The sequence below is a fragment of the Dermacentor andersoni genome, chromosome 1 (genome assembly GCF_023375885.2).
Source record: "Dermacentor andersoni chromosome 1, qqDerAnde1_hic_scaffold, whole genome shotgun sequence".
Classification (NCBI taxonomy): Eukaryota; Metazoa; Arthropoda; class Arachnida; order Ixodida; family Ixodidae; genus Dermacentor; species Dermacentor andersoni.
In genome coordinates this window covers 295372659-295385248 of record NC_092814.1, presented here as the reverse complement: position 1 = coordinate 295385248, position 12590 = coordinate 295372659, and the positions used below count along the sequence as shown (strand labels likewise).

Here is a 12590-nt window from a genome sequence, read left to right as displayed (position 1 = left end):
CGACAATTTGAATTTAACTGTAACCTTCTTGGCTGGAACGACGAATGCAGCAGTTGAGCTGGTACGTGAGGTCGAGCCATCGGTATACATATGTATGCGGTCATGATACGTCTGGTGCAGTAATAGGAGCGTAAGTTGGTTCAGAGCCAGCGATGGATGATTGAACTTTTTTGTAATTCCAGGAATAGAAAAATTCACTTAAGGCTGTCGTAGGCACCACAGGGGAGATGAAGGCTTCGTCGCCGGTGTAAAATATGACGATATGCACTCTTGATGAGCGTTAATCACTCTTGAAAAGGTCGCTTGAGGTCTCTCGGCTGGTAAGGAGGCCAAATGATGGTTGGGGATCCTTGACAGATGGTGAATGTGCGCTCTGAGAGAGTGTACAGCTACATGTGTCTGGATTGTATGGTCTCCCGCGATGGCGATTGTTGCTGCTGTTGAGGTGCACCGAGGCAGCCCTGAACACGTGCGTAGGGCTTGACCTTGTATGCTCTCCAAAGCGCGAAAGTTCGTCTTGCATTCATTTGACAACACTGGTAGACTGTAACGTAGGAGTCCGAGAAATAGTACCCTGTAGAGCTGCATCATAGAACGGACTGGTGTACCCCAGTTTTTCCCGCAGAGAAATTTAAAGACCTGAGCAATGGCAACTAATTTCTTCTTTAGTTATATGCAGTGAGGGCTCCACGAGAGGTTGCGGTCAATGATTACACCCAGAAAGCGATGTGTGTTAGCACAGGATACAGCTTGACCATTGATTGAAACACGATACGTTGACATTTGTTTGCGCGTAAAGCCAACCAATGCGCACTTTTCAGTAGACACACTGAGGCCTTGTTCTCGTAGATAAGACGCCGTTATGGTTGCCACCCGCTGAAGCCTGAGGGCGAGTCACCGCAGAAGCCCAGATGCAAATGTAGTCGGCGTATATTGAGACGTGAACTGACCCCGGCAGGTACTCCGCTAGTCCTATCAACACTCCACTCTGCGGCACACCACGGCAGATGTAATGTTCCGAAGCTGGGCCGTCTTCAGTCTGTAAGAAAAAGCACCTCTCAGTCAAACAGTCCCGAATACATTGATACATCCGGCCACCAACTCCAACAGCCTCAAGTGAGTTCAGTATGGCCTCATGGGCGACGTTGTCGTATGCTCCTTTTATATCTAGAAAAAGTGCCACTGATAGGCGCTTGAGGCTTTTTTGATTTTGGACCCAGGTTATGATGTCAATGACGTTGTCAATGGACGAGCGACCTCGACGAAAGCCCGTCATGGCGTCCGGATAGATGTTGAATCGCTCTAGGTTCCATTCCGAGTGGTAGAGGAAAAGGTGGTGTTGTAGGAAGTGGCATGCGCGTTGCAGAGGCAACAGCCTTCCTTCAGGAGCGCCGCGGCGACTGGAACGTCGCTTCCTGATTTTATTGGCGGCTTCGCGATGAGATGAATGATCTCTCGCCATCTCTTTCAAGATAGTCATTTCCTTCTTAATATACGGGCATTTCTTCGAGGAAGCTTCGTGCGACCCTCCGCAGTTTGAGCACTTCATTACAGTCGCGCCACATTTATCTGCAGCGTGGGGCTCGGCGCAAGGGGGCATGATGTCTGATTTTCGCAGACGCTGCTCACGTGTCCCAGTTTCATGCATTTGCGGCACTGAAGGGGTTTCGCAATGAAAGGCCGCACTGCATGTCTGAAGTGTCCCACCTTAATATGCGAGGGTATATATTTACCCTTGAATGCAATCTTCACGCAGCGTGAACTGCCTAGCCGTTTAACATCAACAATGACCTCATCATTGGCTGGCTTGATAAGAATCGGCAAGTCGTTATTAAGGAGGCGACGTCTACGTCGTAGATAACGCCGGTAACTACGTCAGATCCCAGAGGGATGTAAGAGCACACCTGAATGCCATCGATGTCCGTTACGCTGCGTAGAGTGGTCAGAGCAGCCGCATGTTGGACATCAACCGCCAGTAGATTTTTTCGGGTGTTGACTCGAATGTCTGAATTGAATTATGGGGTTTTACGTGCCAAAACCACTTTCTGATTATGAGGCACGCCGTAGTGGAGGACTCCGGAAATTTCGACCACCTGGGGTTCTTTAACGGGCACCTAAACCTAAGTACACGGGTGTTTTCGCATTTCGCCCCCATCCTCGAATGTCTGATATTTCATTTGGCACCAGGGCTTCAGTGACATCGACACAGATTGCCTGTTGAGTAGATTCATGTTGACGGTGGGAAGCAAGGGCACAAATATGATGGTATTGGCGTCCGGCCTCTGCGTGTGTCTTACTGTTTGCGTGCTTGACGATGAAGACGTCCTGGTGTTTCTTCTCTTCGCTCTGCGGCTCTGCACCAGCTGGAAGTCGTCATCGGAAGTGTCCTCGCTGCTGAGAGAGTAGACATGGGTGTCCTCGCTGTCGCTGTCACTCTGCTGACCGATCTGCTTCCTGGAGGCGGCCGCCGCTGTCGCCGCCGTCACCGGCAGACGTGTGAGGTCGTCCACGTCCATCACGACCGAGCAGGGAGCGAGGACCAGTGGATGAACTTAGATTTTCACAGAAATGAACTGGAGCTAGAAAGAACAGCGCTGTATCAAAAAACACTTCGTCGTCGTCCGCCAAAATCAGAATGTTGCTGCTGTATATGAAGGTAGCCTCCAGGCAGAATACTACCTTCTGCTTTAGACTTGGCTCGTACGCAATACAATTACTGCCTGGAGAAGTCAACAAATTTGAAATTATACTACCACATCCGAAAAAAACCAACCAGACTACTTTAAATATATCTAAACAATTTTTCGACTGCCTCGAAGCTCTGAGCTGACTATTGCGCACATAGCCTCTATACATTTAAGTTTCGATACCGGAAAAACGGCGGAAACGCTTAAAGCACTCATGCCGTCATCACTGATGGGAGAAAAAAATCGGCGCAATTACATCACTTCATGAATTGGAGCTTCCGCGCTTTTTGCTGCCTGGGAGCTAGGCATCGATTTCTGCTGCTTCGGTTACCTACGCCAAATAACGACTAAGTCAGGCTGATTTCACATGCACGCATCGAGGGAGTCATGATCCCACCTCTTTGAACTCGGGAAGTGGGCTAGGGCCGTCTATATCCCGATAAAAGATTTATTATCGCGTAATATTACGATAATACTGCAAAGTACGCAATAAGCTACGCTGGAATCATGTATATGCCGCTGTAGTGTCCGTCGATATGCAAGGTAATTCTAAATCCGCACTAAGACTGCTTTTAGAGAATGGCAAAGCGGACGAGTCGGAATCTATTCATTGAAGCAGAGCACGAGGAACATCACACAAGAAAGAGGAAGACTGCGCTTCTTGTTCGTCTCTGAGCAAGAACGTGTATATAATGGCACCCTTCTGCATATGCTCATCGTCACTCTTTGTGTCCCTCTTTTTCTCCTATTCCCCCTCCCACTGAGCAGAGCAGCCGGCTAGAGTATATTTTCAAGCCAACCCAGGGGCGTAGCCAGGGAAGGGCGCACCAGGCACGTACTTCCCCTCTCCCCCCCCCCCCCCTGAATTTTCTGTGCACCACGACATCAGCTTGCCCAGCTCCCCCCCCCTCCTGCCCCTCCCCCTCTTATGCCAGGAGACAAATTCATGGCTGTGCCACTGGGCACGATGCCTGAGGGCGAGAAGTCAAGGGAAAGCAACAAAATTATTCAAAATTTTTTTCTCCTCTACAGTCTTTCTCATTTCAATAATACGCGCGTGAAAGAAAAAGTGGCAGCAGTAATATATCTAAGACATATTCGGAAACATTCTTCTTTTTTTTATGCCTGGTACACGACAAGTGGCATGGCAATCAAAGACGAAACTAGCGACAACATCCCGCTTCATGAAGGTGGCTGCATAGCGCTCGCGAATCTTCCAGAATGTACATACACTCCTATGCGCGTCACACACGCAATCTGATTAGACGAGGTTCTCGCTATAGAATGGGCGACAAGATTCGAGCAAAGTTCCGATACATGAAGGCGCGTCTCACGCCGATGGATAACCTTGTAACAATTGGTGGCTGGTAAAAAGTGGTCGCCGGAAAACGACAAACTTACGTATGTCAATATGGCTGTGACGATTTCGAAATGCGTCTTACATAGTGCACCTCTAGTGGTAATTCTGCGAAGCATACATGACGTCACTGATTGCTTCCCTATACAGGATGTCCCAAGTTACGTTAGTCAAACTTTAAAAATATGCAAATGCCACGTAGCTCAACAGAACCAAGGTAATGGTTTGCCGTCGCTTGGAGATACTCAGATTATTTCTTGCATTCCGCCTAATTTCATAATTAGTATTAATTTTTTAATCAGCTTTTCAGATATTATGATTACATGAAAAGTGTCAATGAGAAAAGTGCAGTAGAACATGAAAAACTCCCGATACATCTTTCTGTTGGTCAATACGTGCTACATAAAAATGTTTTTCCGAGCGTGAAAGAAGCTCGCGAATACACTTTAAATTGCCGCACGACTGGCCGCTCGAGGCACTATCACTAACATCACACTTGTATTGCAGTGGAGGTCTTGAAGTGCGCAGAAAGGCGCGCTCGTAAAGTTCACCTGTTACAATACGTCCCCATCACACCTTGTGTTGTTTTTCTTGTCAACGCTCGTCTGAATTTCGCCGTGCGGGTGGTTTCATACTTTCTTAACCTGTTCAGAAAAAAAGACTAGTGAGTTACGACCACCAAATAATTGCTTACTTTAGCTATTTTCTTGCGGCTGCTCTGTCCGACAGGTTTGGCGTCCAACGATGGGACCCGCATTCTGCGCCCAAAGCTTTCGTCGGCTTCCAAAGAAAGTTTACTCTGGCAAGGGCGCAAATTCGAACCCCGTGCGGCTTCACCTTTTGCTGCATCGCTTTCCACGCTGAAAACTCGAAACGTCCATCGAATCGAATTGCGGGGTATATTAAATATACAGCTCCAATGGTAGGCCAGCAAAGCAAATTTCGCCCCTTCGAGAACAAAATGACGTCGCTTCTGTTTTTAACGAATATGGCGTCACACTATTCTTTTTTCCCTTCTGCCGAAAGTGTTCCCTCGTCGCAGAGACGGCGCTAAGCCCCTTGAACCGCCGAGGAACCGCCACGTTTTAAATGAACGGGCTCCTATGGAAGCTGCGCTACTAGGTATATGGGCCTTGGCTCGCGCAGCGGCAAGTCTCCACCATGGTAGAGACTTCCCGTTATCGTTATTGTAGTTCAGTAGGTCACAAGCAATAAAGTAAGCAGTTCAAACTCCATTTGAGCGATTCTGCGAACGACGAGCGACGTGACGGAGATAGCTGTCGCTTGCCGGTGCGACCGCATCAACGTCACACCTGGACACAGCACATGCACTCCGCGCCTTAACATTAAAAATTACTTGACGTGCGGAAGCAACATCCACTATTTCGCGCAACATTTTACTTGAAAAAACTGTTGAACCGCGTCAAAAAAAAAAATGGCATCAGTGAAAACAGTTGTCAAAAAAACAACAAAAGAGAACCACTGCGTGTTGATGCACTGTTCTCGTAGCAAACACTCATGTGTCTTCGCCGGTCTTTTCTGTGACACAATCTGCGTTTCTGAATCAAACTTGGAGCACAGTTCTATTTAAAATTGTGTTGAAATGCACGCTAATCAATTTAAACCATTATTTTCAATAGTGTCTCGGATTTATGTTCGTTATCTTGGTGCGCACAATTCTGCGCGCAGCAACTGAAGCGAATAAACTGTCAGCTGCATGCACTATTTTCGTTTGCTTTTCTCGTAAGGCGTCGCTTGTGCTCCGCTTCAATGAATAGGTCTGCTATCTGCTAAAACCGCGGTTTTCGCCCCGGGGCAACAGTATTATCCGTTACATCAAGAGATATCACTTTCGTTGAACCTGTTGATAGACTCACGCATTTGAAATTGCTGTAACTATACGATGCTTGGAGGAAGGACGATATTTTCTCGATTGCTGCATTTCGGTTCCTGATTGGTCACCCTTCTTGGGTGGTTCAGGATGAAAACTGCAAGTAAATTGACTTGCAAAAAAAAAAAAATCCGATGTTTTCTTTATCTTTCAGTCGTCTCTTTACAGGCTGGACAACTTGGACCAAGGCAGCTCTCGCTCTCTCCCTCTCCTTTATTTAATTGTAATGTCTTCGCGTGCAACAGTGACACCTAGAATCGGTGCCAACATCCTTATAACACGAGAGTCCTTGCTCTCGTAAGGGGATTTCCCCAAGCATGCCAGTTCCAGACAGTGAGTGCCTCGGCGTCTTGTAATGGACGCCAGAGACACGCAGAGTTCGAGGGAAATGGGGGAAGGGAAGGGTTGCGCATACTCGATCAAACTGAGTCGCCGCGAAGCTGTGCGGTTCTTGCGCAAGTGTGGACGACGACGAAGAACGCGGACGTATATCGGTCATGAGTGTTGACCGGTCTTCCCCGGGCACACAGTCACTTCATGAATATAACGCTGGTTTACTAGCGCGTGCCATGCAATTTGAGTTTTCCCCCGGATAGGGTGGTACATTTTCGTGCTCAGCGGTGGGCCGTTGATCACTAAACCATTTCTTCGGAAGCTCTCGGGTCTACCCGCTTCTTAGAGTTGGGGCACGTTATCCCAGTTGAGTCATATATAAACGTATGTTGTTTTCTCACCCTCGCCTCGATGTCTCGTTCATTAAAGTTCCGATTGGCTTTATGCCTGCTGGACAATATCTCGTTTCAACTGTACTTATGAACGAGAATCTTCTTTTTTTTTTTTTTTTCTGAGCATGAGGGACTATTTTTACAGCTTAGTCCTCTAAGCTAGAACCGGGCACTGGCGAGTATGTCAAGGCCGTAATGTCGGGGCACTGTTCCGGTACGTGTGACGTTTGTTACTTGTTTGTGAGCTTGGTGCAGGCCAGGCGCTAGCCGATCGCTGGTCGGGTTAATAGAAGCTGCCGCTCAATAAAACAAAACTACGTGTTCGAACGTGGGATTTTAACTAGGATCCCTAGGAACAGTATTTCGACGCTCTTCCATTGGTCAGAGGCAGAGGTTTCTAAATCACGCTTATCAGCTTTGCCACTCTTCGCTTGTGGCAGTGAGTGCTTTCAGAGTATATTTGAACCCGCATTAACGCCTATAAACGCGTGAACGCGTCTAAAAGCACTTATATATAATAATCTAAACTCGTTTGCGTACGCTGCAGAATCACAATTAAGGCGACAGTCGCGTGTGGCGGCAGCTGGTCAAAACAATAGAAACGACAACATAGCGCGGAATGTTTGAATGACGCACTTCACCTCTCGCCTGTAGCTCTTTTCTTGACTTATGGCAGCTAGAGCTTTGAGTCAATTGAAACGCTCATTTGCGCTAATAAAGCTCGAGTGGCGGTTCCAATGTGAGCGAGACTTGCACAATTTTCTCTGTTTTGTTTCTTAAATATTTTGTGATTTCCTCTGCTCCACGACAGGCAGCTAGTTTTCGGCCAGCAGAACTTATTACCACCTACGACCGTGCCCAAAAATGTGTGAGCAGCGTCCAGTGAAGCTGAACCCTGCCTATAATCAATGTATCCAGCCTGCTATTGAGTTTACAGGCAACACATTTTCCTTTTAAATTTGACGCAAGCCCAGATTAATTTTTTTTCCATCTGACCCCGTAAGCTTTTCGACTGAAGTGTGTAAGTCGTGTCTTGCAGCGAATATAGTTTAGTCACTCGCCGCGGCGGCCGCATTTCGATGGGGGTCAAATGCAAAAACGCCCGCCTCCCGTGCAGTGGAGGCACGTTAAAGATCCCCTGGTGGTCAAAATTAACCCGGTGTCCCCCACTGTGGCGTGTCTCATAATCAAATCGTGATTTTGCCACATAAAACCCTAGCATTTAGTTCAAAGAATGGCAGTCACATAGAATGGCAGTCAATGTATAGCCTCTGCCATTTCTATTTTGACGTGAAGCGTCCTTCGTTTCGGTCAGTATAGTGGGTCGCTTACTAAAACTGCATGCAACGAAAACATGCAACGCTAATATTTCTCATATTTTTGCAACCGTAACTGCCCGCGCGCGTTACTTTGAAATCGTTGTGCAGCGGAAAGAAGCCATTACTCGATAACGCATGTGTCGCGAGCGTAGATGGCACCGTTGTCGCACCACGCATGACGAAATCGGAGCTAAACTCATCCTCGCGCGCGGCGTTTACGGAGGCGTAGCTTGACAGTACGTTTGTCGATCTGAGCAGTAGTAATCGCGTTAGAGAGAAGTCCATCTGCCATAGTAGGTATAATCCGTAGAACTCAAACCGGTGCTCATCAGGAGTTATAATGCTTACAAGTGTGCAATCTGCTACAGATATTCGATGGTCGTTCGGCTACGCCGCCCCGCGTTCTACACGTAAACATTCCAGAAGTGGCGTGAAGAGACCTGGGCAGCAAGACAGAGGGATTCGATCCTCGCACATCCTTGTTTTACCATGGCGGAACGTTTCCATCTTAATTGGGAGCGGAAGCGCAGGAACACGAGGCAAGCTCAAGAGCCCCAACCATCTACGATTGCGGCGGGCTCGAGCCTCGCAGCTGGGGCCGCCTTGAGTGCCACCAGTATAGGGTCTGCGACTGCCGCGAAGGTAGACGACGAAACCAACCCATCAGTATCCGCTAGGAGCGCCGAGGGTACACCCAACAGCCCGAGTGTGGGACTACTGCGAGAGCCGACTACGCGTGCGCCTGAGCAACACAGGCTCTGGGAGCTGACTACAGCGCGGTTCACATCCGTCTTAATCGACGAGTTGTTTATTTGGTTACGTAATTTCTCTAACCCTAGTGCCATAGACCCTCTGCCAGCACGCATGAGACGTTTTACGCGCACCACTGTAGCTGCGTTCCCAATACAGCTTACAGTGTGCTTCTCTATTTCTCTCCTTCTCTTCTTCTTCTTTTTTTTTTTTTTTCGTACGCAATAGATGAAATCTGCGGTGCTCTTTCGACTACTGTGTGAAGATATTGTGAACTAACGTGTTTAGATTTGCTTTCATGTGGTTTTGGCCTCTTCGACTCGAAACCGACTGCGGGGCCTCTTTAAACACTAGGACACCATATATTAGACTGTCCAACTTATGGAGACAGAAACTCGTCATCTTTTGACCATTGTTTTCGTTTATACGTGGTCAAGCTCATTTGAGTAATTCGTTATCAGTGGCCTTATTTCTTAAGAATATATTTTTTTTTCTTATCATACGTCACGCCAAGTGGTTGATCCCGGCTATAACGGTAGCGCAGCGGTGTCTGAGCAAATTACGAAGGACGAGAAAAATAGAAAACGGACAGAATCGTTGCAAAACACGGCCGCGAGCTTCAACGCAACGCCTCGGCCCAAATAAAGGTCGACTTTTTGCCATTGTTCTGGTCTAGTCATTGCCTCTCCCGTTTGAACGTTCCGTAGCTTATGCACTCGTGCAGACGTGCATTATATATCTTTTATCTCTATTCCCGGTCTTCTTTTTTCTCTCCTTTTTTTTCGCAGGCATTAACTGGGCAAAAAACATTGGGGGTATTGTATGCCCACAATCCGGCAGCGTTACTTGTTTGTACCAATATAGAGCCCATGCCGCTCATACTTTAATCTTTCGTAAGTTTCCTAAGCTTTTTTTTTTATTGTGACGCAATCGTTAGCACACACCACGAATCCCTGTAACGGGAGCCATCGTCCTGTCCCCAAATGGGCGTGGAGACTGCTTCTTCGCGTTCGAGTACTTTTATCCTGCTGTTGCAGTCTTTTGCGACACCTTGCCGCGCCGTCCACGACGTCGTGTACGCGTAGCGGAGAACAACGAAGGCACAAAAGCGAAAGAACGGAAGACTGGGGGAGGAGGGGGCAAGGGCACAAGGAACGAGCGCACCGGTCGAGACGGCACCGCCGGAGGCGGCGTATCCTCGCGGCAAAAAAGCAGCCCTGCCAGCCAGCCCAGCCAGCCAGTCGCTTCCTCGGCCCGTGACGGTGTGGACGTCGCGTATGCGCGCTCGTCCCCCTAGGAGTCAGCTGCTGGCGAGCGACAGAGAGCACCGATCGCGAACCATGGTATCGGCTCCTGCGACCAGCAAGTCGACGACGTCCCGCGCTACTGCTGGCGTCGTGGTAGGCCCTGTCCTCGCGCTACTCCTCCTTGTGGGACACACCGGGTGTGTCACATCCGATCCAGGTGAGCGCCTCAGCGGACGTCACTTTCAGTACAGAAGGCGCGAATTGTGTTGTCTCCGATTGCTCCCAGCCAACGCAAGCTTTAGAGACGTCCCTTCGTTGCTTAATTATGCTTCGGATCGTTGATCAATCATGATGGTTACACGACGGCAAGGAAAACTTCAGTGTATAGGATGCTACCCGCGGACGACATGGTGTAGAGCTACCGTCGTATTTAACCAGAACACGCCTTAAGCATCTCTTTGCTTCTCCTGCAGATGATGCTGGAGATTTCTGGTTTGGTGTGCGTTGAATGTACTATACTGACGTGACTACTTTCCGAAGAATTCCATGTGTGCTGCTCCTTACAGCCTGCGTTCGTTAAATTAAAGCCACTCTAGAGATGTGGCTTGATCGTTCGGGTTATGTCTGTCCGTGGCTGTACGTGCAATGAGAATCGGCTGCTGCCCTGCACAGAACTTTACCAGTTAAACGTGTTAGAAATAGCCATGGTAAGATCTCTTTGCCCTCGTAGCAGCCTAACATTTGCGGTTTCGGTGGCCAGTTTTTCTCAGAGACCGGTATATTTGGTGTTCCCTCTTGTTATCTTCATCCATCTTGATTTTATGTACTGATTGATATCTGCGGAAGAAAACGAATGCGTGAGGCTGACTTTTTTGGTCTGTGCTTCCAAACCTCGAGTCGCAAAAAAAGCACCGGCTAACGGTAAGACTCACGCAGTCCTACCTTTCGCTCCAATCCGCGAAGCGGCGTGGTTGCTGTGTATTTTCATGTACTCATCTGAAAGAGTGGAAATGTCGCCTGTGAGAATGATATGACCGGCCTGTAGGTATCTAATATCTGTGTAGCCCTTATGTAACCTCTAATTGCGGTGTTACAGAGCAGCAATATATCAGACTCGGTACGTGCAATTATTTTATCGTTAAACGAGAGGTTTCGATACAGAAAGACCAAAAAACAATGGCATACACAGAGCGCCGCGCGTATACATGTCGCCCAGCAGCAGATAAAAGGCAGAAGGCCAATATTTTGACGTATATCTTTGATTGTTAGTTCGTTTGCTTGTTCTTTGTTTGTTTATTTACATCCCTACCCAGTAGCTTGCAGAACTTCCTACCCAGACCTTGCAGCTCCAAGTATCCGTGATTTGTTTTTCCTTTGCGAGATCTAATTCAGATCCGATGTATGACTACGTGTTAATCCTTGCGTTAGCCTTGCGAAGTACTATGTGAGCAAGAGGCATATTATTACAGGTGAACTGAAGATCACAGATACTGTGCCTTCGTATGTGCGTGCCCTCGCTGAGCCATTTCCCACGTGCCGCAATTACTCCAAGCTCGACCTTGCGGTACGATGCCAGGTAATTCTGTGCACATGTGGAGGTCATAGCTGTAGCCTATTGTTGCGGCTCGGGGTAGCGCTTCGGCCAGGAATCCAGCCGGCTCAGGGATGAGTATGTCCGGTAGCAGGAATGAAGGAAAAAGGGGTTATTTTACATCATTTTCACTGGCTGCATATACGGAAGCCCACTCCATATAGCCTACTAAACGACTGAGTTCACACCAGGACACGTCAGCCCAACTCACTGCACTAAAGGTATCCGCTTGCAGTACCGTCGTCTTCCCTTGGAGACTTGACTAGGGAAACTGATGACTGTATCGCGGCCAATCACAATCGTCGAATCTGTCGCAAAAAGCCCTCCCATGATGTTGCACCTTCGCCCCCGCATATGGCTCAAGGGTGTAGCAGTCATGGAATCCGAGGTCGACGCTGGTCCCACTATAGCGTTCGGCGTTGGCCCCTTTCATCAATTAGTTCAGCTTGCCAGGGTGAGGTTCAGGTAGAGTGATCTTCGCGGTAATCACCACTCCTACGGAGGGCGGCGGCTGGTGTCACCTCGAAGTGAGCCCCTTTGTTTGCGCGTCACAGTCTATGTCGGGCCCCGTCGTCGTCTGGGCACGCGCTGATGACAGGGCTACCTCGTGGTAAACGTCTAAGGAATGCTCATCGCCGTATTGAGAGGTAACACTATATGTGAAAACTACGACGGCATTTGCCGATGTATCGTCGTTCTCTTCCCTTATTATGGTGAGCTGTTTCCTCCGACAGTGTCTCATTGGTGTCAACGCCCGGCGTCAGATCGTGTCGACAACATCTCACGTACACCGGGGGGGGGGGGGGGGGGTAGGTTTTACTGTAGCTTTTACTTAGTAAAGTGCCTCGTGATTTATAGATGTTCTGCTCGAGCGGCGCTATAAATTTCGCTGATATGCCATGTGGTCTGTAACGTGACACGGTCACCAGGTCTTCTTGGTAGCGCGATTTATCCTCAAGACTACCTCTGCTTTGTCAGACGTGCTTTTCCAGCCGTCCCAACTGCCCTTGCTGAGCCTATGCT

At 48.5% G+C, this 12590-nt stretch overlaps 1 protein-coding gene across 1 annotated transcript in view; it reads left to right on the top strand.

The window, feature by feature from the left end:
• The first annotated feature begins 8168 nt into the window (after positions 1–8168).
• LOC126548578 (uncharacterized) overlaps positions 8169–12590 on the top strand; it is a 46615-nt gene continuing 42193 nt past the window's right edge. The window contains exon 1 of the mRNA XM_050196825.3: positions 8169–10193. Coding sequence (XP_050052782.1) covers positions 10007–10193 — 187 coding nt within the window. The 5' untranslated portion in view covers positions 8169–10006. The remainder of the gene's footprint in view (positions 10194–12590) is intronic.